We start from the raw sequence: 13,137 nt of genomic DNA on the forward strand, positions 1-13,137 counted from the left end.
ACCGGTTTCTGCCTCCTACCGACGCCCCAAACCGGTTCAAACCGGTTTTTAAAATCGAAAATTTTGACTCTATTCTTGAAAAAAATCTAAGGCTATATAGCCTTTCCGTTTTTTCGATTCTTGGGAATCAAAAAATCGAGGAAAAATCCGGTTTTCGGTAGGTTTTCGCCGGAATATTCTAGTTTCAAACTGGTTTTGACCGGTTTCTGCCTCCTACCGAACTTCCAAACCGGTTTACACCGGTTTTAAAATCGAAAATTTTGACTCGATTTTTGAAAAAACCCTAAGGCTATTGCCTTTCCGTTTTTTCGATTTTTGGGGGTCAAAAAATCGATGAAAAATCCGGTTTTAGGTGGGTTTTTGCCGGAATATTCCAGTTTCAAACTGGTTTTGACCGGTTTCTGCCTCCTACCGACGCCCCAAACCGGTTCAAACCGGTTTTTAGAATCGAAAATTTGGACTCGATTCTTGAAAAAACCCTAAGGCTACAGCCTTTCCGTTTTTTCGATTTTTGGGGGTCAAAAAATTGAAGAAAAATCCGGTTTTCGGTGGGTTTTTGCCGGAATATTCCAGTTTCAAACTGGTTTTGACCGGTTTCTGCCTCCTACCGACGCCCCAAACCGGTTCAAACCGGTTTTTAAAATCGAAAATTTTGACTCGATTCTTGAAAAAACCCTAAGGCTATAGCCTTTCCGTTTTTTCGATTTTTGGGAGTCAAAAAATTGAAGAAAAATCCAGTTTTCGGTGGGTTTACGCCGGAATATTCCAGTTTCAAACTGGTTTTGACCGGTTTCTGCCTCCTACCGAACCTCCAGTCCGGTTTTTAAAATCGAAAATTTTGACTCTATTCTTGAAAAAACCCTAAGGCTATAGCCTTTCCGTTTTCTCGATTTTTGGGGGTCAAAAAAATCGATGAAAAATCCGGTTTTCGGTGGGTTTTTGCCGGAATATTCCAGTTTCAAACTGGTTTTGACCGGTTTCTGCTTTCTACCGAATCTCAACACCCGGTTTAAACCGGTTTTTAAAATCGAAAATTTTGACTCGATTTTTGAAAAAACCCTAAGGCTATAGCCTTTCCATTTTTTCGATTTTTGGGGTTCAAAAAATCGAAGAAAAATCCGGTTTTCGGTGGGTTTTCGCCGGAATATTCCAGTTTCAAACTGGTTTTGACCGGTTTCTGCCTCCTACCGAACCTCCAGTCCGGTTTTTAAAATCGAAAATTTTGACTCTATTCTTGAAAAAACCCTAAGTCTATAGCCTTTCCGTTTTCTCGATTTTTGGGGGTCAAAAAAATCGATGAAAAATCCGGTTTTCGGTGGGTTTTTGCCGGAATATTCCAGTTTCAAACTGGTTTTGACCGGTTTCTGCTTTCTACCGAATCTGAACACCCGGTTTAAACCGGTTTTTAAAATCGAAAATTTTGACTCGATTTTTGAAAAAACCCTAAGGCTATAGCCTTTCCGTTTTTTCGATTTTTGGGGTTCAAAAAATCGAAGAAAAATCCGGTTTTCGGTGGGTTTACGCCGGAATATTCCAGTTTCAAACTGGTTTTGACCGGTTTCTGCCTCCTACCGACCCCCCAAACCGGTTTGAACCGGTTTTTAAAATCGAAAATTTTGACTCGATTTTTGAAAAAACCCTAAGGCTATAGCCTTTCCGTTTTTTCGATTTTTGGGGTTCAAAAAATCGAAGAAAAATCCGGTTTTCGGTGGGTTTTCGCCGAAATATTCCAGTTTCAAACTGGTTTTGACCGGTTTCTGCTTTCTACCGAATCTGAACACCCAGTTTAAACCGGTTTTTAAAATCGAAAATTTTGACTCGATTTTTGAAAAAACCCTAAGGCTATAGCCTTTCCGTTTTTTCGATTTTTGGGAATGAAAAAATCGAGGAAAAATCCGGTTTTCGGTGGGTTTTCGCCGAAATATTCCAGTTTCAAACTGGTTTTGACCGGTTTCTGCCTCCTACCGAACCTCCAAACCGGTTTACACCGGTTTTAAAATCGAAAATTTTGACTCGATTTTTGAAAAAACCCTAAGGCTATAGCCTTTCCATTTTTTCGATTTTTGGGGTTCAAAAAATCGAAGAAAAATCCGGTTTTCGGTGGGTTTTCGCCGGAATATTCCAGTTTCAAACTGGTTTTGACCGGTTTCTGCCTCCTACCGACGCACCAAACCGGTTCAAACCGGTTTTTAAAATCGAAAATTTTGACTCGATTCTTGAAAAAACCCTAAGGCTATAGCCTTTCCGTTTTTTCGATTTTTGGGAGTCAAAAAATTGAAGAAAAATCCAGTTTTCGGTGGGTTTTCGCCGGAATATTCCAGTTTCAAACTGGTTTTGACCGGTTTCTGCCTCCTACCGACGCCCCAAACCGGTTCAAACCGGTTTTTAAAATCGAAAATTTTGACTCGATTCTTGAAAAAACCCTAAGGCTATAGCCTTTCCGTTTTTTCGATTTTTGGGAATCAAAAAATCGAGGAAAAATCCGGTTTTCGGTGGGTTTTCGCCGGAATATTCCAGTTTCAAACTGGTTTTGACCGGTTTCTGCCTCCTACCGAACCTCCAAACCGGTTTTTATAATCGAAAATTTTGACTCGATTTTTGAAAAACCCTAAGGCTACAACCTTTCCGTTTTCTCGATTTTTGGGCGTCAAAAAAATCGATGAAAAATCCGGTTTTCGGTGGGTTTTTGCCGGAATATTCCAGTTTCAAACTGGTTTTGACCGGTTTCTGCCTCCTACCGACCCCCCAAACCGGTTTGAACCGGTTTTTAAAATCGAAAATTTTGACTCGATTTTTGAAAAAACCCTAAGGCTATAGCCTTTCCGTTTTTTCGATTTTTGGGAATCAAAAAATCGAGGAAAAATCCGGTTTTCGGTGGGTTTTCGCCGGAATATTCCAGTTTCAAACTGGTTTTGACCGGTTTCTGCCTCCTACCGAACCTCCAAACCGGTTTAAACCGGTTTTAAAATCGAAAATTTTGACTCGATTTTTGAAAAACCCTAAGGCTACAACCTTTCCGTTTTTTCGATTTTTGGGGATCAAAAAATCGAAGAAAAATCCGGTTTTCGGTGGGTTTTTGCCGGAATATTCCAGTTTCAAACTGGTTTTGACCGGTTTCTGCCTCCTACCGAACCTCCAGACCGGTTTTTAAAATCGAAAATTTTGACTCTGTTCTTGAAAAAAATCTAAGGCTATATAGCCTTTCCGTTTTTTCGATTTTTGGGAGTCAAAAAATCGAGGAAAAATCCGGTTTTCGGTAGGTTTTCGCCGGAATATTCTAGTTTCAAACTGGTTTAGACCGGTTTCTGCATCCTAGCGAACCTCCAAACCGGTTTTTAAAATCGAAAATTTGGACTCGATTCTTGAAAAAACCCTAAGGCTACAACCTTTCCGTTTTTTCGATTTTTGGGGGTCAAAAAATTGAAGAAAAATCCGGTTTTCGGTGGGTTTTCGCCGGAATATTCCAGTTTCAAACTGGTTTTGACCGGTTTCTGCCTCCTACCGAACCTCCAGGCCGGTTTTTAAAATCGAAAATTTTGACTCCATTTTTTGAAAAAAATCTAAGGCTATTGCCTTTCCGTTTTTTCGATTTTTGGGAGCCAGAAAATCGAAGAAAAATCCGGTTTTCGGTGGGTTTTCGCCGGAATATTCCAGTTTCAAACTGGTTTTGACCGGTTTCTGCCTCCTACCGACCCCCCAAACCGGTTTTTAAAATCGAAAATTTTGACTCGATTCTTGAAAAATCCCTAAGGCTATAGCCCAGGGGTGGCCAACCGGTCAAAGCCTAAGAGCCACATTTTTTACTGTGTTACCACAAAGAGCCACGTTATACACATAAGCACATTTGTTAAATGGCTCGTCCCTTCCTCACACACAGAGACCAGTGCTTAGCCAGATCTATTCTAAATGTCGCACACCAACATAATATTGACACAATTTGACTTGTACAGATCACGGGCCAGTCATTTTCAACAACAAATGGTCAGTGCAAACACTGTCTCTCACACAAAACTCTCATTTCAACGAATCCATCAAACAAAAACATATGAATTAAAATCCCCCCTTTTTCTCATTCTATAAATAACGTGCGGTGAGATTCATTTCTGGTGAATTACTAAAATCTTTTTTCACTGCCAATTTGAAGGCTAACTTGACAAAAATTGTTTATTTAAAAGATTTTCCCTGCTGAAAAAACTTGCGGTATTTTATTCTAACGCGCACGCGGGCCGAAACACCCAGTGCCGGATTAAGGGTCTGCTGGCCTGTCGGCACATTTTGTAAGTGGCTCGAAAATCAGGGTTGCCAACTAAAAAATTAGACTGATATAACATAAAATTATTTACCACAGCAATTTTAATGCATACACCACAGTAAGCAAGTAGTGGGGGATTGCGGTAGACTTTGGCCGCGGGCCACATTATCATGTAAGACCTGAAACTGTCTGCGGGCCGCTCAAAGGCCCGTCGCGGGCCGGATCCGGCGCGGGGGCTGTATGTTGCCCGCCCCTGCTCTAAGTCATACCCAGCTAACAAAATCATTGATTCAACGTCGCCAAACGTTAACAACGCCATGTTTGTTTCGTTGCGTCACTCAACAGAAATGCGATTTTTTAAAAACATCAAAAAGGTGGGAACATGTCTCAATTCGTCTTTTTTTAACGATTTTTGCAACCTTTAATTTATCTGAAAAAACAGAGCTATTAAGGTAAATACTTATTAGTTTAGAAAATAATTATTTTGAAAACATGACTAAATTTCTACCGGTTTTAAAGTGGCCTGGATTTTTGACTGGCCTGTAGGCACGTGCCTACTTTGCCTAATGCAGGGGTGGCCAACCCGCGGCTCGCGTGCCGCATGCGACTCTTCGCCTGGTTTTATGCGGCTCTTAAGTTTTATGCGGCTATCGTTAAATTTAAAGTAAAGCTTTAACAATTTTGCTTTTGAACAAACTTATTATCGGTATGGCCAGAAACCTTGCCTTAAAACTGCAACTTTATGTGGCAAATGGCTTGATTATGATGGCATATAACAATGAATGATTGCTCAGTGTTGCGTACAATGCAAATGAGACACAAAGCAATATTTGCAACAAATGTGTTCCAAAGTAAATAATGCTTCAATCCTTTGTTTTTCGGTTTTTGAGCGATTGTTGGTGGTGAATGCATTAAAGACGTCGCAATGAATTTAGTTTCGCCACTTTGCACTTCAGGCACATGCGCGTTAGGTGTTTGCAGTGCCGGATTAACCATTATATAGCCTTTCCGTTTTTTCGACTTTTGGGGGTCAAAAAATTGAAGAAAAATCCGGTTTTCCGTGGGTTTTCGCCGGAATATTCCAGTTTCAAACTGGTTTTAACTCGCGTTAGCCTGAATTTGATTTTCCTGTTGTTTTCGGCTTTCCTGGTCAAAAAAAGAAAGAAAAACATTTTCAGTATCTCTTTGCTGTCCGTCTAGACTTCTATCAACCGCCAAGTCCATTTCAGCCTCACTAACTTGTTTTTTTTTCAGAATTGAATGACGAAACATTGTGACTCACAAACCCAACAATGGTCAGAAGCAAACATTGACTTTTTCAATGAGAGATCGTCATTTATTGAATTTGTTTTTGTTGTGCAAGGTCAGTTTCCTTCACAGCATTGAAATGTATAAACTTTAACACTTTCAGATACATAATAAGTTATTTGGCATGAATGTGTTTTACTTGTATTTTGTTACTATTTGGCGTTACATTATAAAGCAGATTTTTGGCTACCTAAGTTCATATCACATGATTTGTCGTGTGCCGTTTACCACTATTTTCACATTGCTAGTTGCATTTTAATTGACCCGAAATGAAATGAGCTCACGAGGCCAGGTTCATGTGATTCACAACACGTTCTCACTCATAAGAGAAATGGATTGTCAAATGAAACCGTAAATTCAGGGTCGAATACCCCAGCCAGCTTTGGAGAAAGAAACGTCAGGATAACTACCCAGCGTGCCGACCGTGCAAAATCACGACATCAAATATTACGCAAGATTAAAGCTAGTGCGCAGGCAGTGTAATACTCGGGCGTTGGCTGAAGAGCCACTTGATCGATCAGCGTTGTAACTTATTAACCAATGCCCTTTCAGCATACATAGGTTAAAAAGACTGTACCTACGTGCGGGCCAGAGTAAACATAGATGCATGTTTGAACGACGCGAGTTTAGGCTTGCTTGTTCAGTTGGCAACGGTCTTTATGTGAGAGAGCAGTGTTCGTATGTGGAAAGTTATTGGGAGATGTACAGGAGGTTAGATAGTATCAGATGTAACATTGATTAAATTCTTGTTTGTTAGTTTAAGTTAAAAGATAATTTTGGGAATTAGTTACAGGTTAGGACCAGCAGAGACAAAAAAACCAAAAAAAGTTTTTTTTTTTAAATCATTAAAATGTATGTGTTTGACGACATTGTGTGTTGATCTTTACAGTTTTTAGTTTTCTAAGTTGTAAAATTTACTTTCGTTTCGCTAACATGGGACAACTGCCTCCTGACTACCACATTCAGCATGAAGTACCACCAGTATTTTACTGCTGGAAATATTGGATGACTACTGGAGAATTACACGAAGGATGTACTTCGCTGAAAATTGGCCCAAACCAAGATTTTCTCGATCTCAACATTTACGGATGGGTTTACATCACTGTTCCACTACTTTGCCTCTTTCTCCTTCTATTCCTTTTCTACTGCTGCTGCCGTGGTGGCTCACCTGCCCCACCGAAAAAGCAGCCTCTTCTTTCTGATGTCTCGGATTCGGATAGTGAAATAGTGGAGCGTCATCCTCCTCGTAAATCATATGCTGTGCCTGTAAAAGGAGTGGACGCCAAGAATTACTACACCATGGTGCCTATTGATCACACCAACCAACGTAAACTGCCTATGCACGGTGGCGTGGAGGTGCCATACGATCCCAGACATCATCAACAGCTCCAGATGCAATCTATGCCAACCCAACATCAGCAGCAACGTCTCTATCCACGCCTTACTGCCATGAAGAAACAAGCAGGTGTCAATGGGCAGGTGCCACAGGGAAAGAATGGAAAGTTCAAACAAATGGTGACAAAAGTGCAGCCAGCTGTCAATGATTATCAACCGGACCCGACTAGCATTGTGACCACCCGAGGTGCCACCGCCCCTCCTCAACACATCGAGGAACGTCATGACGATACGTCATCATCAGAAGAGAGTGAAGAAGAGCAGTAAATTTCGACCCGCTACTGATATTGTTTGTCCGGCAGGTAGCGCTGTGGAGCCACACCGATCAACCGCTGCAAAGTTTTCGCTTGCCCCCAGAGGTTAATTGTGTATCAAGCTTATTTTTAAGTTGCACTGCTTTTTTATTTACTCGAACAAACACGCGTATTATGCGATCATAATTTGTTGTTTTGACACCATTTTTTTACAGTGTGTTGTGCCAGTTTTGTTTGACGCAGTCTTGTGCTGTATCGCTGTGCATATGTGATCTAATTTTAAAATACAATTTTGCCACAATCACGTCGTTATGCCATGTTTAGCAATAGTATATAGATCAGCAGCCGACACAAACCTTTGCCAGTCAGAACTTTACTTGCTATTTAATACACTTTCAGTTGGGAAAGTAAATAATCGTCTACTTAAACTAACGCCGGATTTAAAGCAAACATATTTTAAAAACCAATTAAAATTTATGTTGTCCTTTGAGCAATCTTTTTCCTCGGAACTAACCTCGTATAAAGGTGGTTTAAACGCAGCTATTAAACTTTGTGGTGCGCTTTTATCGCTAAAGGCAAAATACCGCAACCAATGCACAGTTCTGGGAATCGCAATGAGAACAACGTGTCCTATAAACAAAGCCAAATGCTATCTTGATGGTTTTTACGTGGTGGCAGACGAGCCACGCCCAAATGCTTATCGCTGGCTGAAATACAACAAACGCACATTAGCTTAGGCCCAGACAAGCTGATTTGTTGTTGCGTATGCCCGTCTAGGCGACATCAGACTGTTGTTCTTTGAAACAAACACAAATTCTCGAGACAACGTGAAAATCTTCTTGTGGTCTAGACTGGACGGCTTAACCCTGTCATTTGCTGTCGCTTGTATGCAAAGTGCCTGCACATCACAAACGTTTTATGACAAGTAAAACAACAAACAAATTATGCATTATATTGTTAAAGGGTTTTGCAACCTTACGGTTTTTGAAAGTGAAAAAAGCATAACGCGTGCCAGATGTTCAAAATAACAAACGACATTAAAAGTGAAAAAAGCACAGCTCGTGCACCATATTTGAAATTACCAATGGCTTTGGAAATAAAAAGTTTCTAAAACGTTCCAAACAACCAGTATTACATCGAATACCATATTAACATAGTTTGTAATTCTGCGCTAAACAACGGTAAACTTGTGTCCAATGATTTTCCGCGCATGAGAAAAAGAAAAACGCAAATTCGAGCGAAAAGAAGGGTAAGATTTTGGTGAATGCGTATTAAACTAAGATTGGCCATCATGGTAAAATAGTTTTAAAGTTCAGCTTCTTGAGGCTGATTCAAACATAGCAGCACTATGAGGAATATTGTGTCTGGTTTGACTTTGCTTCTTGCATTGGCAAGTAAATGTTCAGGTGATGTTTTAATGAACAACGAAACGCGACTTGTGCAAGAAAACAACGCCTTCTACGAAAGCAACGTCACCATTGATGTTCACTTTAACACTGGGCTGCCCACTATGCTCTGCCCGACCATGTCACCTATCAAAGTGGATCAAAGTGGACAGTACGTCTGCAATAGGGGTTGGAACAATCGTCCGGACGACGCTATGGGCAGTTGTGATGCTCCTGACCGTCGCCAAGTCCGGCCGTGTCTTAGCGTGATGTTCCCAGAATTTCGAATCTATGATCAGCGCATTGACCTCGGTGGAATTTTTTGTTATCGCAAAAGGTTGACTTGCTTGGGGTCGTTAATTATTCCAGGTGACGCGCAAGTGCTTTCAGCGAGACAAAACCAACTGTCCGATAGCGCTGAACTCAAAGAGGCGCTTAGCTATCTATCCATGCTGGTAGCAATTGATCTTAGTTCAAACAACTTTATCCTACTTTCACGTTGTACTTTTGAGTTCAATTTAAAACTACAGATGGTCAACTTCGACCTGAATTTTCTAATCGACATTGCAGATGATACGTTTCTTGCAAATCCTCTTCTGAAAAGTGCGTCTTTCGCTGGAAACCAAATCGACTATCTGCCTTGGAATCTGTTTGAGAACAATTTCGAACTCAAGGAAGTGAATTTTGATAGGAACAACATTTCCATGCTTCCAGTTGAACTATTTAGTGCAAACTATGAACTGGAAGTGGTGAAATTAGCCCAAAACAATTTGCTCGAAGTGCCAGCTGAGATTTTCCATTTTAACCCAGAACTGCGTGTAATAGATCTTTCGAGGAACAGACTTACATCATTGGATTCCATGCTGTTTTACAATCTAACCCATCTCAGTCTGGTAGACCTGTCGTTTAACTCCTTGGACTCCGTCGAACCATTGCTCTTTAGCGAGTGCCACAGTCTTACCACCCTTATCTTAGCAAACAACGACATTGACACATTGGAAGCAGGGTGGCTCCAAAACAACGTTAACCTAAAATACTTGGATTTAAGCGGAAACCTTTTGCTCGCTAAGCATAGAAACACCATACCAAGTCTACCACACTTGACATTATTTGGATTTGAGGAAAACTCGTCGCAAAAGAAGATAGCTTCGTGGCCGTGGTACCAGCACCGCTATATCATCTCGCAGAAAAACGAAGACGACGATAATATAACGACGGTGCAGATCAGCGACAAACAGATGTGGGGAGCGAGACAACCGAATGCCGTTCGTCTGTTTACCGGTTTCAGTTGGCAGGCAAACTGATGCCTAAGCAAGAAAACAAGGAGTGTATAATATGACTCATTTGTTTTTCTCGCATAAAAGCGAATTGTACATGTATAAGCTGTGCGCATGTTTGTATTTGCTTGCAACCTTTGTATTTTGCTGACAAGGCTAATTTCAATAAATCTTTGCGCTGAATTCACATGTTTTGAAAACAGGTGCCTAAATCAGTGGCAATGAAACACGAACCGATTAAACTCGATGGCTCGACTTTGGTGGTTATAATAGTACAAATTAGAATTTTGAGGTAACAATCAACGAAACAATGTTACTCCCAAATGAGTAGTAATCATGGCAATTTAGATATTTTAAAGTTCGCTTAACTTTAAATTTTGTTTTCAGTTTAAAATGCACAATTACATATTCTCGTTTCTAAAACATTGCTGCAAATTGTCGGGCAACGAGTTGTAAATTGATACAAGTCCTTGGTTCAGAATATCATGTTTCATGTAGAAACCAGGCGTTCGTTAGATATTTGAATAAGAAGTGAGAAAGCCGTTATAGCGCCGAAATCGATTTTACATTTATTTCATTGCCCAACGTATTAAACTGATTTAGGTTTACTACAAGCTTAAGTTTTGCACAGAGATTCGTTAATTTTAAGTTTGGAAAGGTTATCCCAACAAACAACATTTTTTTGGTTTATTATATTCAATAAAAAATGTGCTTGCGATAACAAACTGTAAATCAGAACCCCGATCGTCTGTCAAGCACGAAAATTGCATTACTATAATGTCGATAGGATTAAAGAAAATTAAAAATGGCGTACGTTGTGGAATTTGATGGTTAGGAAATACGATTTAAGGTCAGCCATATAGCTAAAGAGATGTTATCAAGTACCGTACTAATTTCTCACCATTTTTAAATAAGTATTTGGGCGTTGGCAGAAATGTATAACTTAATCCCAAAATACTAAGGGTACACACTAGATATAATGTAAACTACATAGGCATTTGTGGAATTACAATGTTATAAACTTGTCACATATGCTTCCATAAAAACGCACTTCAAGATAAAAATAGCTCCAACATTTATAACACCGGAATTAAAACCGCACTTCGCCCAAACAGGGTCAAAGATGACAGCCAGACGAATCAAAATTTACGACGGTCAAATCGCAGCGACGAAGGTTGTAATGTTAAATTGTTAGTCAGAAGAGTCGAGAAGATAACGACTGTTTATCCGTGTATTTTCCGGTAAGTTAATTACACATCCGAAACATAATTATTAAAATGTAATCCTACCCGCCACCTGTTACAGAATAATGCTGAATTGGGTCGTTTGTGCGCTTTTCGCCATTTTGTACTTTGTGGTATTGGGTGGGATTACTGGGCAAAACGGAATTGCACGATGTTTAATTACACCGTGTCAAAACAGCCAGAAACCTTGTAATCAACCCGTGGAGGAACATTGCGGTGGGAGAGTGAAATACCAACGATAAAGAATTCTCGTTTACTCGTTTACAAATTTCTAGAAAGTGTTTAAATTGTCAAAGCGCATGACCGCATGTCGAAAGTTGGTTCCAATAATGAATTGCAAAACCACGTCTCTTAATAACACTTTGCTGCTTTACGACCCAATGCAAACGACTCATGGGCACCATCACGCGATAAAGGCTGATAAAATGCTCCGAGTACTGGGGTTTTTAACCTTTTTATGTTGCGAGACACTTGTTCACTTTATTTTTGTTCTCGGGACGCTTTTTACGAAAATATCACCATTTTTGTAAGCTTTAATACGGTGATAATTTAAAACCTCACAATGACGATGTTTATGGGATAAACTGATTTTGGTAGCAAATATCATACGATTTGTATCACCCTGCGAAACAAACTCAACTCAACGAGCAGTTCTAGCGAAAAACTTCGACGATAGATGCATTTATTAAAAAACGATTTTTTTGCGGCACACTGGGCAACCTCTCGTGGTATACTAGTGTGGAAAAACACAGTCCCATAATGTAACATACGGTGTCCAACTTTGAATTTGGGGTCTACGGCGAATTTTGTCAAGTGCATTAAAAAGATAATTGCGATTTTGCTTGTCAGTTTGCTGCGTCATAAATACCTTAAAGAATTAAGCAAGGTGTTGTGGTTTACAAACCCGATTCAATATGACAAAGCAGGGTCTGTTGCGAGAGCACGAAAATTCTTTTGATGGAAGGCTTGGTCGGGAAGCGGCTTGGAAATCCTCAATCTCTATAGCATAAGCGCGGCACTTTAAGGTAATAAGCAGCACGATATGAATCATGTTTTGCGGCTTTGGAATTAGCTCATTAATCCATAAACAAGTGGCCACGCCTAAAACCAGTTAATAGGCGTCGATAAACGATGGCTGCTAAAGGTCGAGTGTGGGTGTGACTTTTAATCAATTGATTACCCATGTTGTTAGGTAAAACCCTTTAGATTGGTGCAAAGTCTAATATAAGTCAGATACGGGCAATCTTTTGGTAAAAGTGCTAAATTAAAAATTTCAGATTTCGATTAGTCCGCATACTAATTTATTTATTAATTAAAATCATTTTTATTTACAAAAGACGTGAAAATCTGATAAAAAATATTTTTATTCATTACAAAAAAAATTCACTTTTTCTCTTTATTAAAAACTGTTTTTGATATTTTTATTTGGCGTGCGATTATTTGCGATGGTCAAGTTTGGTTAAACAACTTTTTAAGTATCGATCACTGGTTTCGCCACATGCTTTTAGCATTCACCAAAGTGTCCGTTCTTTCGCCAACTTGTGAAGCTAGTTCGATTTCTTTGATAGAAAGCTACAAGCAATTTCGTCAAAGGTAAAGTAATGCTAAATATGGCTTCTTAAAGACATGTTATTACAAACATTTTATTAAAACTTTTAGGTACACTATGATTCACTAAGGTTCTTATGAATTGTTGTATTTTGTAAAGTGAAAACTGTGTTGCAAAAGGTATACCCCTGTTCGTTCCTAACGTTATTTTCACCAATGGCAGGTAGATCAAGCACAACCCAACCTACAAAACCCGTTTTCCGATAAGTTCAATGGATGTTTACACGACACACAAGTCTGTGGAGGCTTTATGATTACCGATAATAATCCGTAAAACCCGAAACCAAAACGACTGGCGTTATTTTTGAAATGTTTGTTGTAAACGTAACAAGCCGTGTAACCGAAACCATCTTCAAGGAATTGTTTCGCCCAAAACAACATTTTTTAGACGATCAACATCAAGTTTCTACCTCT

The 13,137-nt window shown here is 39.6% G+C and overlaps 1 protein-coding gene across 1 annotated transcript; it reads left to right on the forward strand.

Moving 5' to 3' along the window:
- The first annotated feature begins 8,540 nt into the window (after positions 1–8,540).
- LOC145214490 (uncharacterized) lies at positions 8,541–9,996 on the forward strand. The gene has a single exon (XM_080083032.1). It carries the CDS (start codon positions 8,558–8,560, stop codon positions 9,896–9,898), a length of 1,341 nt encoding a protein of 446 aa, XP_079939158.1. The 5' UTR covers positions 8,541–8,557; the 3' UTR covers positions 9,899–9,996.
- The last annotated feature ends 3,141 nt before the right edge of the window (positions 9,997–13,137 follow it).

The sequence above is a fragment of the Phallusia mammillata genome, chromosome 2 (assembly GCF_965637545.1).
Source record: "Phallusia mammillata chromosome 2, kaPhaMamm4.hap1.1, whole genome shotgun sequence".
NCBI lineage: Eukaryota > Metazoa > Chordata > Ascidiacea > Phlebobranchia > Ascidiidae > Phallusia > Phallusia mammillata.